Source organism: Lepidochelys kempii, chromosome 1, assembly GCF_965140265.1.
Source record: "Lepidochelys kempii isolate rLepKem1 chromosome 1, rLepKem1.hap2, whole genome shotgun sequence".
Classification (NCBI taxonomy): Eukaryota; Metazoa; Chordata; order Testudines; family Cheloniidae; genus Lepidochelys; species Lepidochelys kempii.
In genome coordinates this window covers 221,568,408-221,590,268 of record NC_133256.1, presented here as the reverse complement: position 1 = coordinate 221,590,268, position 21,861 = coordinate 221,568,408, and the positions used below count along the sequence as shown (strand labels likewise).

General features: G+C 43.6%; 1 protein-coding gene across 13 annotated transcripts in view; it reads left to right on the top strand.

Moving 5' to 3' along the window:
* CCDC91 (coiled-coil domain containing 91) overlaps window positions 1–21,861 on the top strand; it is a 334,198-nt gene that overhangs the window by 248,003 nt on the left and 64,334 nt on the right. For all 13 annotated transcript variants that reach the window (XM_073315272.1, XM_073315319.1, XM_073315302.1 and 10 more), the window contains one exon: window positions 20,745–20,858. In XM_073315272.1, coding sequence (XP_073171373.1) covers window positions 20,745–20,858 — 114 coding nt within the window. The remainder of the gene's footprint in view (window positions 1–20,744; window positions 20,859–21,861) is intronic.

Here is a 21,861-nt window from a genome sequence, read left to right as displayed (position 1 = left end):
TAGGGTACAGCTGGCTCTTCAGCTATGGGGGGACTTTGATCAAATTCTTCAGGACACAAGGGCCCTTATAAAGGAGGGCAGGAGGCAAGGAAAGCGCGGTGCTGCGGCCTACGAGCGGGCCCGCGGCTTCCAAAAAGATCTACTCATCCCCGGGACGGGTCACAGGTTGCTGTGCAACCCGCCGGGGGCCACGAACACCCCCTCCAATAAGAAACCCCCACCTCCCCAGCCCTCTGCATAACGCCTCTCATTATTGCAACCTTGAACACCAGGGGCTGTAGGATGGCTCTCCGCAGGTCCCAGGTGCTCTCTTACCTTCGGGAAGGGGGGTACTCTGTAGCTTTCCTGCAGGAGACCCATACGGACCCGACTGTCAAGGACAGGTGGCGGCTGGAGTGGGGGGACGGGGTATACTTTAGCCACTTCACGACTTGGCAAGCTGGAGTGGCGACCCTGTTCTCCCCCACCCTACGACCCGAGGTGCTAGGGGTCACTGAGGCCGTGCCGGGCCACATGCTGCACCTTCGAGTCCGTATGGAGGGGCTCGTGGTCAACCTTGTTAACATGTATGCCCTGCAAACAAGCCCAAAGCAGCCACAATTCTATCAGCGGGTGTCCAACTTTCTCGGCACCCTAGATTCGCACGAGTGCCTGCTCCTGGGAGGGGACTTTACCACCACCCTCGAGGAACAGGACCACTCAGGGGCTGAGCCGAGCCCAGCCGCAGCGAACATTCTCCAAGGAATAGTCGAACATCACTCCCTAGTGGACGTCTGGTGTGACCATCACCCAGATGACACTTCCACGTTCACTTTTGTCCAGGTGGAGGCCCATCGGTCACACCACTCTCGGTTGGACCGTATTTACTTATCCCGTTTCCATCTTTCACAGGCCCACTCCTCCACCATTCGGCCTGCCCCATTCTCCAACCGTCATTTAGCCACCATAACGGTCTCCCTCCGTGCAGAGAGACCGGGGCCGGCCTATTGGCACTTTAACAACAGCCTGTTGGAGGACGAGAGCTTCGTGACGTCCTTCCAGGAGTTTTGGCTGGCCTGGCGAGAGCAGTGGCGTGCCTTTCCCTTGGTGCTGCGATGGTGGGATCTAGGGAAGGTGCGCGCCAAGCTCTTCTGCCGTGACTACACTCGGGGCACCAGCCGACAGAGAAATGTGGCGATAGAGCAGTTCGAACGGGAGGTCTTAGAGATGGAGAGGTGCCTGGCCGCCAACCCCGAGGACCCGTCCCTCTGCGGAGCGTGCCGGGAGAAGCGGGAGGAGCTCCGGGCCCTCGAGGACCACCGGGCCCGAGGTGCCTTCGTTCGGTCCCGCATCCACCTCCTTTGGGAGATGGACCGTGGCTCCCGCTTCTTCTATGCCCTGGAGAAAACGAGGGGGGCCAAGAAACACGTCACCCCTCACGGATCCGGAGGAGATGTGTGGGAGGGCCCGTGACTTCTACACAAGCCTTTTCTCCCCGGATCCAACCGATCCTGGCGCTTGCGGGGTGCTCTGGGAGGAACTCCCCACGGTCAGTGTGGGCGACCGAGACTGGCTAGAGCTGCCTCTCACCCTGGCCGAGTTCTCGGAAGCCCTCCGTCGCATGCTCACCAATAAATCTCCGGGCATGGACGGGCTGACCGTGGAATTTTACCGTGCGTTCTGGGACATCCTTGGCCCAGACCTAGTCACTGTCTGGGCTGAGTCCTTGCAGAGCGGGGTCCTCCCTCTGTCGTGCAGGCAAGCGGTGCTCGCCTTGTTGCCGAAGAAGGGGGACCTCCACGATTTACGAAACTGGCATCCCGTCTCACACCTTTGCTTTCACTACGATTTTGTAATCCGTGCTATCTTGCTGCGGCTAAGGTCCGTGATGGCGGACGTGATCCACCCAGACCAGACCTATACTGTCCCGGGTCGCAGCATTTTTGACAACCTATTTCTAGTCCGAGACCTTTTGGAACTCGGGTGGAGAGATGGTCTGTCGTTCGCCCTCCTGTCTCTTGATCAGGAGAAGGTGTTTGATAGAGTAGACCATGGGTACCTCCTGAGCACTCTGCAGGCGTTTGGATTCGGACCTCAGTTTGTGAGTTTTCTCCGGGTGCTGTATGCGTCCGCGGAGTGTTTGGTTAGGCTCAACTGGACCCTGACCGAACCGGTCAGCTTCGGGCGAGGAGTGCGGCAGGGGTGCCCCTTCTCGGGCCAGCTGTACGCTCTGGCAATCGAGCCTTTCCTCTGTCTCCTCCGCAGGAGGTTGACAGGGTTGGTGCTGCGGGAGCCGGAGCTGCGGCTGGTCCTGTCGGCGTACGCCGATGACGTACTCCTCGTGGTCCAGGACCCGGGCGACTTGACGCGAGTGGAGGCATGCCAGGCCATCTATTCGGCAGTCTCCTCCGCTCGAGTCAACTGGGTCAAAAGCCGTGGCTTGGTGGTGGGGAACTGGCGGCAGGTAAGCTCCCTCCCACCCGCGCTTCAGACCATCCAGTGGAGTGCGGGTCCACTGCTCTATCTCAGCGTTTACCTTTCCGCCATGCACCCTTCCCCGCCAGAGAACTGGCAAAATTTAGAGGGCGGGGTGATGGAGCGGATCCGGAAATGGACGAGGCTACTCCGATGTCTCTCCCTCCGAGGGAGAGCACTGGTGCTTAACCAACTAGTCCTGTCCACGCTCTGGTACCGGCTCAACACCCTGGCCCCGGCCCCGGAGATTTCCTGACCCGCCTCCGGAGATTGATTCTAGAGTTCTTTTGGTCAGGAATGCACTGGGCCCCTGTTGGAGTTCTTCATTTACCCCTGAAGGAAGGAGGGCAGGGCTTGAAGTGTCTGTATACTCAGGTCCGCGTTTTCCGCCTCCAGGCCCTGCAGAGGCTCTTTTATAGTGCAAGTAGTTTGGCGTGGAGCATACTGGTGCACGCCTTCCTGCACCGCTTCCAAGGGCTCCGATACGACCGGCAGCTCTTTTATCTTTGTCCGAGAGGTTTTCCGCGAGACCTCTCTGGGCTGCCGGTCTTCTACCAGGACCACCTCCGGACCTGGAAACTGTTTCTAACGACCAGGTCCGTGGCGACCACCGTGGGAGCAGATCTCCTCACGGAGCCCCTGCTACACAATCCCCAACTCCGTGTGCAGGTGGCAGAGTCCCGCTCGGTGCACCAGAGGTTGGTCCTGGTGGAAGTCACGAGGGTCGGAGACCTCCTGGACTACGACCGGAGAGACTGGCTGGATCCCCTGACGCTCGCTCGGCGCATGGGGCTCTCCAGCCCTCGTACCCCCCGGCGTGTACTTCAGGGGGTGAAGGCCGCCTTGACCCCTGCTGCTCGGGCTTCTGTCAACTGAGCCTTGCGCGAGGGCGCACCCCGCCCATCCTCTACCCCAGGCCCGCCGGACCTTTCCATTTGGCCCCTACCCTGCCGATCCCAACAAACCCCTCACCCTTTCACTGCAAGCCGGCTGCATGAACTGCAGCCGCTCAGTTTTCAAATCGCACCACGGAAATATTTATACACACTCACGCTTCACACCCTTCACGCCCACACCCTGGTGTCCCGCCCCGATACAAAGTGGCGGGACCTCCTGGCACCTTTGGAGGGTGAGCAACCTCGGTGGGCCAGCCTGTATTCCACCATGGTCCCGAGGCCCGTCGGGGACATCAGTTGGCAGCTCCTTCACGGAGCTGTGAGCACGGGCGTGTTTCTGACACGGTTTACCCCCATCCCGGGTACTTGCCCTTTTTGTAATGTGAGGGAAACCCTGGCGCACGTATATCTAGAGTGTGCCAGATTGCAGCCCCTTTTCCGGCTCCTCACAAATATTCTATTGCGCTTTTGGCTTCATTTCTCCCCTCACCTTTTTATCTATACACTCCCCATCTGTGGCCCCACAAAATCGCGAGATCTCCTGGTTAACCTCCTCCTAGCCTTGGCTAAAACAGTCATTTATAAAACCAGAGAGGGGAGGTTGGCCCATGAAGCGTCCTGCGATTGTAGGGCCTTTTTTCGATCCTCAGTACATTCACGTATCCGGGCGGAGTTCCTCTAGGCGGCGTCCACCAACTCCCTTGACGCCTTCGAGGAGCGGTGGGCGCTGTCTGGGTTCTCTGCTCGGTGACCCCGTCTGGTTCCCTCCGTCTGACCCTTTGATTGAGGGAAAGAGCGAGAGACGCCAGCCCCAGCCGTTGCCGCTGTGGATACAATCATTACTATCATCTAGGAGGGGTCCTATAATACATGGCTGTCCACCCACCCCACCCCCAAACCGCCCACCCCGCAGCCATGCCCATCTTGCCGGGCACTCTCAGGAGAGGGGTAATCGGTGACACTGGGCGCGGCACTAGGTAACTCGAGGGGGTGGAGGACCACAAGTGTTGAGGAAGCCCCCCCGCTCTAGGCCACCAGGTAACTCAGGAGGGTGGAAGACCACGAGTGTCAAGGAAGCCCCCCCACTCTGGGCCCAGGCTAGCCTGAACACTTCTCCCCCCTGAAAGCTGCTGTGTTATACCTTCTGTTTGCGTTGTTTTGTTGCATAGTTTGTTTTGTTTTCTTTGGTAACTCTTTGCAAGTGTTACACAATAAAATTCTTTTCTGTTTCAAAAAAAAAAACCTTCCCTGTTACCTTACCCAGGGAAAAGGGACCTACTTTGCCTGGGGTTAATATATCTACATTCTATTACTCTCCTTATAGCCATCTGGCCCGAACCTGTCACACTGCAGACTCTGTGCTTACAGATAGTGGGACTCGGTGAGTGGTGTGTTTGGGCCATCTGTGGGTTGTTTCTTTGACTATTTGCTCTCTGTGTACATGTGCCCCTAAGTATGCAACTAAGTCAGGTCTGCTGTTGGTGCCTTGGTAAAGACTACGAGGTTGTGATCCATTAGAGCTTTGATTAGCCCTGCCATTAGAAGTCTCTGGGTGGTTAATTGCTCTCTGGTGCTGAGGAGTGGAGCTGAGCTAAGTTTAGCAGGGAGAATTGGTATAAAAAGTCACTTGTTAGGTGAACTCAAGAGCTGCAAACAGAGGCAGATAACAGAATAGTTTTGGAGGGAGTTTGGGGAGGCTTTCCTTCCAGATTCAGCCAGTGTGTAAACAGTGGAGGTGACTGCAATGGATGTATCATGTTTTCTGTCCTGTCTGAAACTAGAAGGGACTTCCTGTGCATGAAGTGCAAGTTGGTGGCTTTGATGGAGTCAAAAGATTCTTGGACGAGAGGTACAAGTAGAGATCAGAGAAGCTGAGGAGTTCTTTGACAGCCAGGTTCAGGGAACACCACTACCCCAGGTTAAAAGAAGAAAGGAGCTGACCACCAAGGAGACAGAGAGACAGGAAGTCAGAGAAGAGATCTAGCAGTTCATAACCACCAAAGGCAAGAAATCACACTGGCATTCTTCAAGGCTGAAGACAGATGAGGTTGGGCAGGCTGTGGCCACCAGAGAGAAGAGGACCAGGAGGAATTCCACACAGCTAGACTTTTCTAATTGATACCAGGTCTTCAACTCTGAAATTGTGGAAGATACTTCTAAAGCTCCAGCTGGTTCAAGTGAACAGAGAGATGTACAGGACGCATCCGTGAATGGCAGCTCAGTCCAACCTGTAAGAAAAGCAAGCTTGCCAATGGAGTTCTCCAGCCATCCAAGGAAAACACAGTCCTTGCAGGGGGTTCATATTGACAATAATGACACTAAATTGTTGGAGATTTCAGAGATAATAGATGACTTCAGGGAAGTCAAAGCATGCAGAAGAGGAGTGTTCAAGCAATCTTCTCTGAGACCCTTCCTGTCCTGCGAGCAAAGGAAAGGCAGAAGCTTCTGGAAGTCAACTGATGGCTAAGTAAGGGGTTAGGATATTGTGGAACATTGGTCCATCTTCTATGGGGAAAGAGGGTGGTAGAGTTTGGATGGCGCCTACACCTCAGTAGGAGGGGGACCAATCTCTTCTGGGACAGGCTGCCCAGAGTAATCAGGAGGACATTAAACTAATAACAAAAGGGTGGGCAAAAAGAGGAAAGATCTGAGCACTCATTTGGCATGGAATCAATATGCTGAGAACAAAATGAATCAAGGAAACAAATGACATGAAGAGAAGACGGGAATCCTCAGTAGGAGTAGAGAGGTAATTTTTGTATTATATTTGGCACTGGTGCGATCCCTGTGGAATATTGTGTCCAGTTTTGGTGCCCAAAGTTCAGAAAGGATGCTGATAAATTGGAGATGGGTTAGAGAAAGAGCCAAGAGAGTGAACAAAAGATTAGAAAACCTGCCTTAAGGATAAGGGGTGACTTAATTCAGCCTATAAGTACCTACATGAGAAACAAATATTTGATAATGGGATCCTCAGTCTAGCAGAGAAAGGTATAACATGATCCAGCGGCTGGAAGTTGAAGCTAGACAAATTCAGACTGGCAATAAGGTATACATTTTGAACAGTGATGGTAATTAACCAGTGGAACAGTTTATCAAGGGTTCTGGTGGATTCTTCTTCACTGGCAATTTTTAAATCAAGACTGGATGTTTTTCTAAAATATACGCAGCAGAAATTATTTTGAAGAAATTCTATGGGCTGTATTATACAGGAGTCAGGCTAGATGATCACAATGGTACTTTTTGGCCTTGGAATCTAGGAATTCTGCCATAAATTATTGATTTATTTTAGGTGTTCAGATAAGATGACGATGAAAACCATAGAAATGCTGATAAGTAAATAATTAAAGATAAATATTGATGGCATAATCACACTTCCAAACTTAGTTGCCAAGAGTTAGGGACCTAAATCTATATGTAGGTACCAAGTAACCTGATGAATAGATAACTATCCCTACTCAGGTACCTAAATACAATTTTGGGTGCTGAACTTTTGGCAACCAGATTTTAAAATTTGACCTAAGTTGTCATATAAAATGTAGTAGTGGGGGAGTGATTCTTAGATTACTTTTAGTGATTAATTTGTCCTTTAGCTATGTAGGTAATAAATAAACTTGTAATGTTTGGTGTGTGTGGAGGGGTATGGGTGTGGGGAGGTGTTATACAGCACTAGAGGTTTACTGTACAGAAAGCTTGGAATAGCAGTAGGAAAATACAAAGAAAAAAAGTGGGAAAGAAACAGGACATATTTGAAAAAATATTAAGTTTAACTTTCTTCCGGAAACTTTATATTGCATATGATTAACAAGTGAGTCTTAGGAGTCCATAAGTATGTTGATGGGCATATTGCATTTATCTGATGTTCTCTGAATGAAGACTGCATAAGAAAGAAAAGTGTGACCTTACTGGGTCAGAAGAGATGCCTGTCACTAGATGTCCTAAATATAAAGGGAAGGCTAACCACCTTTAAATCCCTCCTGGCCAGAGGAAAAACCCTTTTACCTGTAAGGGGTTAAGAAGCTAAAGATAACCTCGCTGGCACCTGACCAAAATGACCAATGAGGAGAACAAGATACTTTCAAAGCTGGAGGGGGGGAAAACAAAGGGTTCTTTCTGTCTGTGTGTTTCTTTTGCCAGGACCAGAGCAGGAATGCAGGTCAGAACTCCTGTAAAGGGTTAATAAGCAATCTAGTTAGATATGCGTTAGATTCTGTTTTGTTTAAATGGCTGATAAAATAAGTTGTGCTGAATGGAATGTATATTCCTGTTTTTGTGTCTTTTTGTAACTTAAGTTTTTGCCTAGAGGGATTCTCTGTTTTGAATCTGATTACCCTTTAAGGTATTTACCATCCTGATTTTACAGAGGTGATTCTTTTACTTTTTCTTCAATTAAAATTCTTCTTTTAAGAACCTGATTGCTTTTTCCTTGTTTTTAAGATCCAAGGGTTTGGGTCTGTGTTCACCTATGCAAATTGGTGAGGATTTTTATCAAGCCTTCCCCAGGAAAGGGGGTGTAGGGCTTGGGGGGATTTTGGGGGGAAAGATGTTTCCAAGTGGGCTCTTCCCCTGTTATATTTTGTTAGACGCTTGGTGGTGGCAGCAATAAAGTCCAGGGACAAAAGGTAAAATAGTTTGTACCTTGGGGAAGTTTTAACCTAAGCTGGTAAAAATAAGCTTAGGGAGTTTTTCATGCAGGTCCCCACATCTGTACCCTAGAGTTCCGAGTGGGGAAGGAACCTTGACACTAGATAAGTTTATTTTTGCTGTAATGGCAAAGTCATGGAAAAGTAGTACTCCATTGCATACAGGCTTTAACCCTGTCTGATCTTGGAAGCACTTTGTAGTAGTTTACCACCACAGATATTATAATTTGATTACTTTTTTTGAATAACCACAAACATTACAGTCAGTGGTTGCATTTTTTTTTTTAAAGAGAAAATTTACTATTGCCATCTGATCCTTTCAGGGAAACAAAAATTTTCCTGTGAAGTTGCAAAGTATGGTATGGTTTGTTTTTCATTTTAGATTATTAGCCAGAATGTTCTAGTCAATAAATTATAGTATGTTTTGCCTTCTGTCCTCTGTGTGTGTGTATTCATTTGTAATTTACTTATCCAGAATTCTCCTTATTTCTGTTTGAAAATGGCTTAATGCTTCACTGGAATTGGGTTTGTCAATCTTAGCCTTTTAAATGATGTCAAGTGAGTGTTTTCTGAGATCGTAATGGTCAGAAATTTTCAGTAGCACTTCCCTATAAATGGGGCTACCTGCTGTTCATGGCTGAGTCTTTTTTCCCCCCTCAACTGATATCCCTGATGGTGACTGTAAGGAGAAATTGCTCCTCTCAGATGCAACCTGTGGCTCATTTCTTCCTCAGACTTTGTTTGCCTTGTCAATTTTCTCGAATAATAATTTTATTATTTTTATTACAGCAATACCTGGGGCCTCAGCAGAACTAGGTCCCTGTTTAACTAGACACAGAAGAGGGGACAGTTCTTACAGCAGTGAGCTCACAATCTAATTTAGGACTAAGTCTAATAGAGAGTATAATGAACATTAGCAAGGGGTAAAGAGGGAGATGTGGGAGGGAGATAAGAGCATGTTCTGACGTAAGACATACACGCAGCTAAAGTTTGATTGATTTTTATACACAAGGATATAAACACCTTAATATCACAAGTCCCTTCCAGTCTTCATCCAAACCATTATCAATTGGCAATTTACTGTAAACACTGTGGCTGAAGTTGGTCTTGAAGAGAGGGTAGTATTTTCATGAGTAGTCAAAGGACAATGTTACATGCAGAATGGGCAGTTGACAAGAAGGTGTGAGGATACTTAACATAAGGAAATAGATTCAATATGTGTAACGACCCAGCCACTCTGTCTCCATTCAAACCCAAGTTAATGGTATCTAGTTTGCGGATTAATTAAAGCTCAGAAGTTTCTCATTGGAGTCTGTTTCTGAACCTTTTCTGTTGCAAAATTGCCAACCTTAAATCTTTTACTGAGTGGCCAGAGAGGTTGAAGTATTCTCCTACCGGTTTTTGAATGTTATGATTCCTGATGTCAGATTTGTGTCCATTTATTCTTTTGCATAGACACTGTCCGGTTAGGCCAATGTACATGGCAGAGGGGCATTGCTGGCACATGATGGCATATATCACATTGGTAGATGTGCATGTGAATGAGCCCCTGATGGCATGGCTAATGTGATTAATTCCTATGATGGTGTCACTTGAATAAATATGTGGACAGAGTTGGCATCGGGCTTTGTTGCAAGGATAGGTTCCTGGGTTAGTGTTTTTGTTGTGTGGTATTTGGTTGCTGGAGAGTATTTGCTTCAGGTTGGGGGGCTGTCTGTAAGTGAGGACTGGTCTGTCTCCCAACATCTGTGAGAGTGAGGGATCATTTTTCAGGATAGGTTGTAAATTGCTGGAGAGGTTTTAGTTGGGGGCTGAAGGTGACAGCTAGTGGCGTTCTGTTATTTTCTTCGTTGAGCCTGTCCTGTAGTAGGTGACTTCAGGGTACTCTTCTGGCTCTGTCAACCTGTTTTTTTCACTTCAGCAGGTGGGTATTGTAGTTTTAAAAATGCTTGATAGAGATCTTGTAGGTGTTTGTCTCTGTCTGAGGGATTGGAGCAAATGCAGTTGTATCTTAGACTTTGGCTGTAGACAATGGATCATGTGGTGTGTCCTGGATGGAAGCTAGAGGCATGTAGGTAAGTACAGCAGTCAGTAGGTTTCTGGTATAAGGTGGTGTCATAAATATAAAGGGAAGGGTAAACCCCTTTGAAATCCCTCCTGGCCAGGGGAAAGCTCCTCTCACCTGTAAAGGGTTAAGAAGCTAAAGGTAACCTCGCTGGCACCTGACCAAAATGACCAATGAGGAGACAAGATACTTTCAAAAGCTGGGAGGAGGGAGAGAAACAAAGGGTCTGTGTGTCTGTCCATAGTCTGTCTTTGTTGGGGATAGACCAGGAATGGAGTCTTAGAACTTTTAGTAAGTAATCTAGCTAGGTATGTGTTAGATTATGATTTCTTTAAATGGCTGAGAAAAGAATTGTGCTGAATAGAATAACTATTTCTGTCTGTGTATCTTTTTTGTAACTTAAGGTTTTGCCTAGAGGGGTTCTCTATGTTTTTGAATCTAATTACCCTGTAAGATATCTACCATCCTGATTTTACAGGGGGGATTTCTTTATTTCTATTTACTTCTATTTTTTATTAAAAGTCTTCTTGTAAAACACTGAATGCTTTTTCATTGTTCTCAGATCCAAGGGTTTGGGTCTGTGGTCACCTATGCAAATTGGTGAGGCTTTTTATCCAACATTTCCCAGGAAAGGGGGGGTGCAAGTGTTGGGAGGATTGTTCATTGTTCTTAAGATCCAAGGGTCTGGGTCTGTAGTCACCTAGGCAAATTGGTGAGGCTTTTTACCAAACCTTGTCCAGGAAGTGGGGTGCAAGGTTTTGGGAAGTATTTTGGGGGGAAGGACGCGTCCAAGCCACTCTTCCCCAGTAACCAGTATTAGTTTGGTGGTGGTAGCGGCCAGTCCAAGGACAACGGGTGTAATATTTTGTACCTTGGGGAAGTTTTGACTTAAGCTGGTAAAGATAAGCTTAGGAGGTTTTTCATGCAGGTCCCCACATCTGTACCCTAGAGTTCAGAGTGGGGGAGGAACCTTGACAGGTGGTGTTTATGTGACCATCGCTTATTAGCACAGTAGTGTCCAGGAAATGGACCGCTTGTGTGGATTGGTCTAGGCTGAGGTTGATGGTGGGGTGGAAATTGTTGAAATCATGGTGGAATTCCTCAAGGGCTTCTTTTCCATGGGTCCAGATGATGATGTCATCAATGTAGAGCAAGTAGAGTAGGAGCGTTAGGGGACAAGAGCTAAGGAAGCATTGTTCTAAGTCAGCCATAAAAATGTTGGCATACTGTGGGGCCATGCGGGTACCCATAGCAGTGCCGCTGATTTGAAGGTATATTTTGTCCCCAAATGTGAAATAGTTGTGAGTGAGGACAAAGTCACAAAGGTCAGCCTCCAGGTTTGCCATGACATTATCAGGGATACTGTTCCTGACGGCTTGTAGTCCATCTTTGTGTGGAATGTTGGTGTAGAGGGCTTCTACATTCATAATGGCCAGGATGGTGTTTTCTGGAAGATCACCGATGGATTATAGTTTCATCAGGAAGTCAGTGGTGTCTCGAAGATAGCTGGGAGTGCTGGTAGCGTAGGGCCTGAGGAGAGAGTCCACATAGCCAGACAATCCTGCTGTTATGGTGCCAATGCCTGAGATGATGGGGCGTCCAGGATTTCCAGGTTTATGGATCTTGGGTAACAGATAGAATACCCCTGGTCGGGGTTCTAGGCATGTGTCTGCACAGATTTGTTCTTGTGCTTTTTCAGGGAGTTTCTTGAGCAGATGGTGTAGTTTCTTTTGGTAATCCTCAGTGGGATCAGAGGATAATGGCCTGTAGAATGTGGAGTTAGAGAGCTGCCTAGCAGCCTTTTGTTCATATTCCAACTTATTCATGATGACGACAGCACCTCCTTTGTCAGCCTTTTTGATTATGATGTCAGAGTTGTTCCTGAGGCTGTTGGTGGTGTGTTCAGCACGGCTGAGGTTATGGGGCAAGTGATGCTGCTTTTCCACAATTTCAGTCCGTGCACGTCGACGGAAGCAATCTATATAGAAGTCCAGTCTATTGTTTCAACCTTCAGGAGGAGTCTACGCAGAATACTTCTTTTTGTAGTGTTGGTAGGAAGGATTCTGTGGGTTAGTATGTTGTTCAGAGGCATATTGGAAATATTCTTTGAGTCGGAGACATCGAAAGTAGGATTCTAGGTCACCACAGAACTGTATCATGTTCATGGGCCTGGAGGGACAAAAGGAGAGGCCCCGAGATAGGACAGACTCTTCTGCCAGGCTAAGAGTATAGCTGCAAAGATTAACAATATTGTTGGGTGGGTTAAGGGAACTACCGTTGTGGTTCCTTGTGGCATGTAGCAGTTTAGATAGTTCAGTGTCCTTTTTCCTTTGTAGAGAAGCAAAGTTTTGTGTTGTAAATGGCTTGTCTAGTTTTTGTAAAATCTATCCATGAGGAAGTTTGTGTGGAAGGTTGTTTTTTTATGAGAGTATCCAGTTTTGAGAGCTCATTCTTAATCTTTCCCTGTTTGCTGTATAGGATGTTGATCAGGTGGTTTCACAGTTTCTTTTGAGTGTGTGTGGCACAATCTCTCAGCATATTCTGTGTGATATGTAGATTGTAATGGATTTTCAATTGAAATGGTAAAAAATCCAGAGAGGTAGGTTTACTTCCTTACTGTTGGCACCTCAAAGTGAACCTTATTTTCAGGAAGCATTGTAATTCTCTGATATAAAGGCCTCAACTCCCAATGCCTATCCACTATTTGATTCTTTTCCTGCCCCTGTTACCTAGCATGGCACTTCCATCAAGCAGGACTTCCATAGCAGTGCAAGCTGTCTCATTGAAGCCTATTACTCTGGCATAGATGACCCCTTGCAGCTTGCTGAAGAATGAATGGAGAGATGAAACAGGCTACATCTCTCACCTCTGACAGTACTACAAAACTATCTTCTGACAGCCTAGATTAGGCTACAAGAAGACCCACCTTTTCCAGTGCAAATCATGAGCATGTGGACTACCCAGATGAAATCAGTTATCTCTCTCTCCAAACTGCTAATGACAGTCTTCTGCAGCATAATACTGGTTAGGAAATTGAGTGTGTTCCGGTATCCCTCGTTTGGAGTGTCTCAGAACACTAAATTTAGAGGTGAGATTCTTTAAGTCTAATTGAAAACTATAAATTCAAAATTTTGTGAAGTTAGGGCCATGTTTTAAGGACAGTTCTTTGGACAGTACCTGATACAGTTGGTCTTCTAATAAGAAAGAAAAACTGTAAAACAGGACCATAAATCTGGTAAATGGGACTCACCGAATGAAACCCAGTTAAGAATCAAAGTGCTGCCTGTAAGTCAAGGTACACATAAGTGTGCCAAGGTATCACACTTGATGGCTAGATGACCACACTGTGACATTAGAGTCATGGCAGAGCATGAAGGGTCATGCTGTTTTCATGTCATTAAATATTACCTTATATAATTAACTCCATCGTAGTTAAGGTTCTAGCTAGAGTTCCATGAGGAGTCTTATATTAGGTCCCTTTATAATTCTGTAAAGGAGAATGTTTATATTATTACTTTCAGTGTACACGAGTACTTTCATTGGATAACTGGGAGGCAGTTAACAAAACAAGTATAAGTTGTGGATGCTTACAAATTAAACTTTTAAAATTTGTACTCCAGGTCCTCTACCTTAAAAAAAAATTGTAAACTTTCATAATGTTAAAATCTATGGCAAAGGCTATTTTAAAAAGCTAAAAAAACACATGTAAAAAATTGCTTCTATTATCATTTGGCGTAGCGTTTTGTGTTTTATTAGTGTGTGTGTAGTCCATTGTGCACATTATTTGAAGTCTGTTTAGAGGCAAAAATAAACTTATGATGAACGGAAATGAATGAAAGACCTGTAGCTTACAAGGTAGAAGTCTCTTGGAGGAACCAGCCACCTTTGAGTGCTGCAGAACATTGTGAGCCAGTGGGCTCCAGGGTGTCTGTAGAAAACCTAAGCTGTACATTATAAGGTGAGACAGAGGGGCCAGGTATACTAATGACTTCCTAAGACTTACATTTCAGGAGTTGCTAGGACAGCTGAGGATCCTTTGGAATTGAAGAGCTACTAGCTGGCCCTATTTAAAGACACACATACAGATGGAAATTTACAAAAAACTTGAACTTGCTTCTATGTAACTACCATAGAGAATTAGAGGGGGGAAATTCATATTAAAAATAAGGAAACTAAAGCCTTTGAAAGCATGTAAATGAACAGTGGAAAATAATTTGTAATTTTTTGTTTTGTTGGGGAAAATCAGATATGAATATACAAAGCTAGGAAATAATGTTTCTTTTCAGGGCTTTGGAGCTGTGCTCCAGCTCCGCTCCAGCTCCAGGAAAAAACCTGCAGCTCCTCTGCTCCAGCTCTGGGCTCTGCTCCAAAGCCCTGTTTGTTTTACCAGCAGCCCTTTGGGGGGGGGGAATTGAGCAGTGTTCAAAGTCTTGTCAATGCGGAGTAAAACTCCAGCATGGCTATGCTATGGCATTAATTGAGTTATGTACTTAAATCCTCCCCATATAAGTGGGATATTACACCACTTAACTTTGCCAACATTTCTTTCTTTCTTTCTTATACAAGGTAAAGAAAATTAATACAGTTCTTAATGTTTTTTTCAGTGACAATGCAAAACGGTTCCTCACCCTACTTTTTCTTCTGTTGTGATCATAATTTTACAAAAATAGCTTTTCATAAATACAGTTCTCAGTTGCTTGTGTTAATGTGTGTGAACTCTATAGAAACATGGTAGAATTTCATTGGTCTATGACTTCATCCTTTACTTGTCTAGCTTGCTTTTCAAAGTTTGCAATAACATGGCACCAAGATACTTAAGTTCATTCGTGACTGGAGTGTTCTGTACATCCTTTAGTGTTTGCAAACAATTGATCAATGCAACATTTTTTGCATCTTCAGGACAATGCTGCCTTGCCACATCTGTGTTCTAAGGAATTTATTATGGAGTTTGATCAGCTTTCTTTCCATTATAATACCAAACATGGTATTTTGGTCTTTTTCACAAATTAAATTGGCATGTGAATATACTTATGTGAGCAGCATATTTCTATAATGTGTAACTTTCTGCTACATCTGTGGTTAGCCTTGCCAGGGCTCTCTAGTCAAAGAGACCTTTGTCTCAGGGTTTGCTCCCTGGTAAACTAAATTAAAATAGAATAAAATAGTAATCAGCCTTCACAACTAAGATGTTCATATTTCCGAGGCTCCAGAACTGAGAAGATTGTGGAGGTAGGCTCTGTGATTATGAAGTTTTTCTGCTACTTCGGCTATGTGGATAATAAAAATGGCATCATTTTGCAAAGCTTACTTGGTGGTGTTTGATGAGAAGTAACTAATTTGCTTACAAGGAGAGGGGAAAAGAATATCCTATTCAAATCCATGGGAAAACTCCCATTGATGTTTAATAGAATCACTATTTGGCCCAAGAACACACAAATTTTTGCTTCATCAATATTTTACATTATGGAAGCGTGCTAGTCCCACTATATTTGAGGATGCGGTATGATCTAATTCTGTTTAATATCTTGTGCTCCTGGAGTCTTAAAATTCCACCTGTCCAACAGGGTGAACTCCATTTAAAAGCACAGAGTTCCCTTAAAAAATATTTCCTGCAGGACAGTTGGAATTTTAGGGCTTTGAGACTTTGTCAGAAAGTGAGAAGTGTGAGATACTGTTCTTAAAGAAAAGATCACTGTATAGCTGAAAAATGTTAATAGCATTACAAAACACTTGCTTAAATTTATAGTCAAACAAAGCAAGCAAATGTTTAGAGGTGGCCATGAATAGAGCTCACAAAAAGCTTTAGAATTGGATTCTCTCTCCTTATATTGATTCTTTTGTCTTCATTTGTATACGGATGACCAGTATGCTTTAAATGAATACATTTTAAGTACTACAATAAAGTGTTCTGGTTTTTTTCTTTTTTGCCTGACAATATTTGGCACACCATTTAGTGGTGTTCCTTTTGGCATTATTTGATTCTAATTTTAGAAACATAATTCTGTACATTTGTGAAAAGGGAAAAAATATTTACATCTTGAATGATTTCCAGAAGAAGGATGGAGTTTTTCTTAACTTTGAATAACTTAGATTGTCAGAACTTTTGGGATATAGATGCAACATTCCAGTATATCACCCATACCATTTCAAAATAGATTTATTTTTCTGGAGGAAAGATCTATTGTTTAGTCTGTAATGAAATAATGGCCATATATCTGATAAAGACAAGAAATAAAGTTATATTTATTTCTCATATGCAATGAAGATGTGTCTTATAACCCACAGGCAAATGGTGGTTTGCTTCAGATTTTTGTTTCTCATAAACAGTTTAGCTGCAATAGCACGTTTACGCTATATTATAAAAAAAATAGGAGTGGTGAAACAATAACTTTAGGCTCTTCAGTGGTTTTCTAGTCTTTCGATTAAAATACAACGTGAGTTTAGCAAATCAATTTAAGAGTCCTAGTGTATCACTTTCAGAATTGGTGGTTTCCCATCATTGTTCCCATCTCCTTGATGCAGAGAAGCACTTAAACACATGTTTAAAGCCCATTCAAGTCAAGATGGGATTTAAGTATGTGCCTCAGAGCTTTCCTCAGGAGAGATGAAGTTAAGCATAAAATAAAAGCTGAAAATACTTTTCTGTATCGGGACCTATTTGAATGGCAGTGCCATGAGTATTTTTCTACCTTGGATGGTATCAGAGATTTTACAGTGGAGAGAGGATTCAGACGAGACATCTCTCCAATACTTAAATCCAATTACAATACTTAATAGAAGAGAAGCAGAGATATCTGAATTGCCCAGTCATCCCTTTAGGTGATCCTTCCAGAGCAGGGTTCAGACACACTGACAAGACAGTGTGGGGATATTGTCACTACTACTGTGATACTGTGCCTGTTTTGTGGCTAAATGGAGAACTTTTGTCTCCAGCACACTCAATCTAGCACCTTTCACTATCATTACATTTGTATGAGGTAATAAAAAAGTCTACTACAGATTACTCATTACTGCAGGTGTGTCCAACTCATTTTGTGATGAAGGCAGAATTACATTTCTAATTAGTCTTCAAAATAAGAGGCCTCTGTTTACTGTGGACCTCCCATGTTCAGGGTAAAATATAGCCATGTTCAAGGGTAGAGTATAGCCCTTGTGTAATTATTTTATGTTGTAGTTAGTAAGTTTAAACTGTTGCATTTATCATCACTCAGTGGAAAATGTGTGAATCACCATTAGGACCACCACTGTTTCTGCCCTCATGTTCCTTCTCTCTCAGCCTTTCTCTGCTTGTCTCTCCCAGTTTCTCTGCTGCTTGGAGGTATTAATGCAGACCTCTCAGTAATTTAAGATTGCACTTATTTGGTCCTGCCAGCCACAGTAACTGAAACAGTGCTCCAGTGAGTCGGCTGCAAAGGGAAAACAACTAGAATGGTGTGATTCTAGTCGGTTTCCCTTTCAGCCAACTCTATGTGTAAAGAGCTTCTGCACTTGCTGAAACTATAAACACAGAATATAGTTAGTTTTCCTTTGAATCTAGCTCTTTGTACATAGAGCCAACCAAAAAGGGAAACTGTCATTGATCTTAGGATCCTCCGAGTCAGTTTCCCTGAGTAGATGGCATGCTGAAATGTGTCTGTAGCTACAAATGAAGCCTAATTGCAAGGCAATCTTAAATTGATTTGAGAGCCAGGTGAATACATTCATTGTGACATGAATCCAGAAACCATAGATAACTTCATCTGAAAAATAATTAGTTACCTATTTGTGATTCTTTTCTGATAGAAGTGACAAATGTGTTCTTTACTTCTAGATTATTTTTGCTTATGCAAGCAAATTGCACAATGCATATTGAATCTGTGTTGAATGGGTGCCATGAATGCTCTGACTTTGTCATTCATGATCAGAGTAGGAATGGCAAGAGAAGTAACAGAAAATAATTCGTAACTTTTTAGTCTGAAAAACTAATTGGTTTGCTCCTCAGGTTTATATTTTAAAATAACAAATTTCTCAGATTATTTTAGAAGTTACTTTAAAATGCTTATATAGAAAGCATTACTGTAGCTACTTCAACAGCCTTGGGAAGTCCCCACAAAACTAAATATTATCCTAACGTTTTTTGCATCCATGCTCTCAGCAACACTAAGTGATTGTGATTCTCTACCAAAATCAAGCACTGCCCCTTGCTATGCATTATCCAGTAACCGAAAATAAATGGGCACTATGAAGCTGTGTCTCAGGATACATTTTTTTTTCATATTTTTTCTTCTCCCATAAGATTATTTTAAATAATTCACTGTTCTATTTGCTAGCAGAATTTCAAGGCAAATACATTTCAACAGAGCAGCTAAAGGGACAATGTCCATATGGCAGTTAATATGAAATTGAGTTCACAGAATGAGGTAATTTCAAGGTCTCAAAATAACATTAATAGGTAGATACAGAAATGACTTCTCAGCTTCCACTTAGAACTTCCGCACTTGTACCTTTACATTTGTCTTCAAATGCACTGCATGGATTATAATGGGGAAAATTTTCAAAGGAAGTAGTAGCAGTTAGGTGCCTAACTCCCATTGACTTTCACTCTGTTGTGTCTGTGTCCATGTGCAGAGAGAGAGACCAGCCAAGATTTTCAAAAATAGATGCATAAAAGGCTCCTAAATTCATATTTAGGCACCTAATTAAGTGGTCTGTTTTTCAAAATTGCAGGCACTTGCATTTCTCTTTGTCTTCATTGGGAGCTTCTGGGTGCTTAGCAGATTTGAAAATCCAGACTTTTATTTAGGTGCTTCATGGGAGATGTAATCTGGCCGGGAAGGCTAGCCCATAGAAGAGAATGAAGGAATAAGGCACCCAAACTACAGCTCTCATTAGATACTACAGTGGCATTTCTGAATCAAAATTTTTGGTTTTCAACCCAAAAATTTTGGTGTGGGGGGTTTTTTGTTTGTTTTTACTTGGGGAGGGTGAAAGTGGGGGAGTAGTTTGGGGTTTTTTTCTTCTTTCGAAAAAGCCAAAATTTTCCGGAGGAAAAGCAATATTTTCAACCAGCTCTCTTGTTAGTACACTCATTTTTGTATTCTCTTTTTAAGGGATGTCCTGTAAGAAGTTTGTGACGTAGTTTGCTCCTTACATTACTGGGCTCTCTTTAGAATAAAATACAAAATATAGAGTCATATTCACCAAGACTGTTCTTAGGGATCAAGTTGCACCTTCCTGTTCCAACTAGCTCCCTTGCGCTGAAGTAGAAATTCACAGGAGCACAGGTGGTATTTCTGTTGCCCTTTGCTTTTGGGTTTTTGCCAGGAAGGACATAGGAGAGGATATCTTTAATTCATGTAGAGAGTCCTGTCTCTCTCTCTTCCGAGACCTCCTTTTCACAGAGTGCACTACCCAGTTTTTGAGCTGTGATGACATGTAAAGCTGCTTCTGACCAATGCACACTCCTCAAGATGGACTTCTGTCTTCAAGGGCCCTATACCAGGCCTTACACTGCTTGAAGCTGGCTTAAAATCTGCCTGAACCTAGTTCATAATTTTTTATAACACGCTTGTGTTCAGTGGATAATATACTGTGAGTTTATCTGTAGCTTTGTCTGGCCAGTTGCTTAACAAATGCACAGTACTAGATATTAAGTTTGTTCTAAATCCTAAAACATAGTTCAGCATTACATCTAGTGAACGTTATTGTATAGTTTGGTAATTAGGTCGAAAAGTGCAAATCCAAAATTACTCTTTTGCTAGCATTTCTTTCTTCTCCATATACAAGCTACTGTACAGTACATCCTTGTGCTCCAGAACTCCTGTCCGACTGAGTTTCACTGTTAGAAATTTTATGGTTGGCTCCATTGGGTTGGGATGCAGCCTGTGTGTTTTGAGTGGAGAGAGAGAAAACTTGGGCTAATGTACTGCTGCCTAAGTCTGTAACCTGTACACAGAAGATGTATTAGAAAGGAAAGATGTGTTTGAAAATGCCTGTCCATGGCTTTATCCACAGTAGTATATTTGCAGTGGTGTATCAGAATTGATCCAGAGTCATACAATTTTCCCCCAAGCCCAACTTCAGTTCTATTTCTTCTTCCTTTGCAATCTCCTGGAATACTCTAGGACACCACAGGTCTTGGAAACTAGTTCCTGATTTTGGGGCTTATACACATGATTGTGTCGGAACATCCCTAGTTCTAAGTTCTGGGTCCCAGACTTCAGCCCAAGCCCAGATATCTCCACTGCATTTTTATAGCCTTGCAGCCTGAGCCCCACAAGCCTGAGTCAGCTGACATGGGCCAGCTGAAGGTGTTTAACTGCAATGTAGCCATACCCTAATTGACCTCAGTAGGAAGCAGTGTACTCCTACCTGTTGTTGAAATTTAATGCTTGAAAATTGTTTCATTATACTTTCCTTTTGCTGACAGGTGAGAAACTTACTTCTACAAATGCAGCTTTAGATTAGTTCTAGCTCTCTCCTTTGTATAATGTAGGGATTAGAATATTGAAGGTATTGGTAGACATATGGATAGATATTTATATTGGAGATAACTCTGATTGTAGGAAGAGTGCAGTCAGCTAACAAATTCTTTGGGAGAAAGAATGGGATGAATTCTGAGAGACTTTTCCCTATGCCCCTAAAATACTTGAAATATAGAAATGTACATGTATACAATTTACAGTTATCAGATTTACTTTTCTGTTACAGGAAGTTGTTAAGGCAGCAATAATGGAAGAACAAAAACGAAGTGAAAAGGCTGTGGAAGAAGCTGTGAAAAAAACAAGAGAGGAACTGATGGAATATATCAAAGAACAGAAGAGGGTAAGTGTCACTCTTGCATAATAGTGGCTGAAGGTTTAAATTCATGTGGCTAGAACTATATTAAATTTATTAAGCATGAAAATCAGTTTTAAATTATAATGTTCTCAGTTCAATTTTTATACCTTTGATTTTGCACATCTACTGTGGATAATTTGTCTGGCATAATACTGTATCCAATTATGCACATCTGCAAAATTTCCAATAGGTGTAGCATATTCAATTTTATCTCTATACATAAAATTATTGTTTTGCAGACTGTGTATGCAACACACTCCATAACTGTTGAGTTACTTATTCTCTTGTGTGCACACTAATACATGTTAGGTATTATGTTCACATTGTCAGACACCATTCTGAAAAGGTATTTTCATCTTGTTCAGAAAGTTGATGTACCAAGACTGTAAACATTTAAAGGCCTGCTCCTATTGAAGTCAGTGGGAGTTTGCCAAAATTAGGACCCAACTGGACAGAAGTCCATTCTAGAATGGTATATACTCGATTCACTTCTGCGGGAGGCAAATATTTGCACTACCTCTCTCCCCCATGGGTACCAGTTAGGAAAGACAGTTTTGAGTTGTGGTGGTGGCTCAGAGGAACCATGCCAGCAGAAGCTACCTGTTGGATGTCCAGAGACAATGTGTCCTCTGGCCACACCTCCTTCCACGCAGCACAGTCCACTTTTAGGGTTTTGCTTGATATCTGCAAGCCATTTGGGGACCTAGCATAATCTGAGGCTCCACCTGAATCAAACCCTGTAATTTTAGAGCTCTGAAAATATAAATATAACATTGTGCTTGAACATAACTGGTAACAAAGTCATGTTGTCTTGTGAAAGAGAGCATGTGTTTGGTTTCTTACTTCCCTGGCCAGCAGAGGCTGGGAATAGTGTGGGAATTCAGAGAGATTCATATAACTTCAAGAGTATTACTTGCTGATCAGTCCAAGAGCAGTATTGGATGAGTTCTCTGTCATTATCTTATGGCTGGAGGTTAGTTTTAGCAAT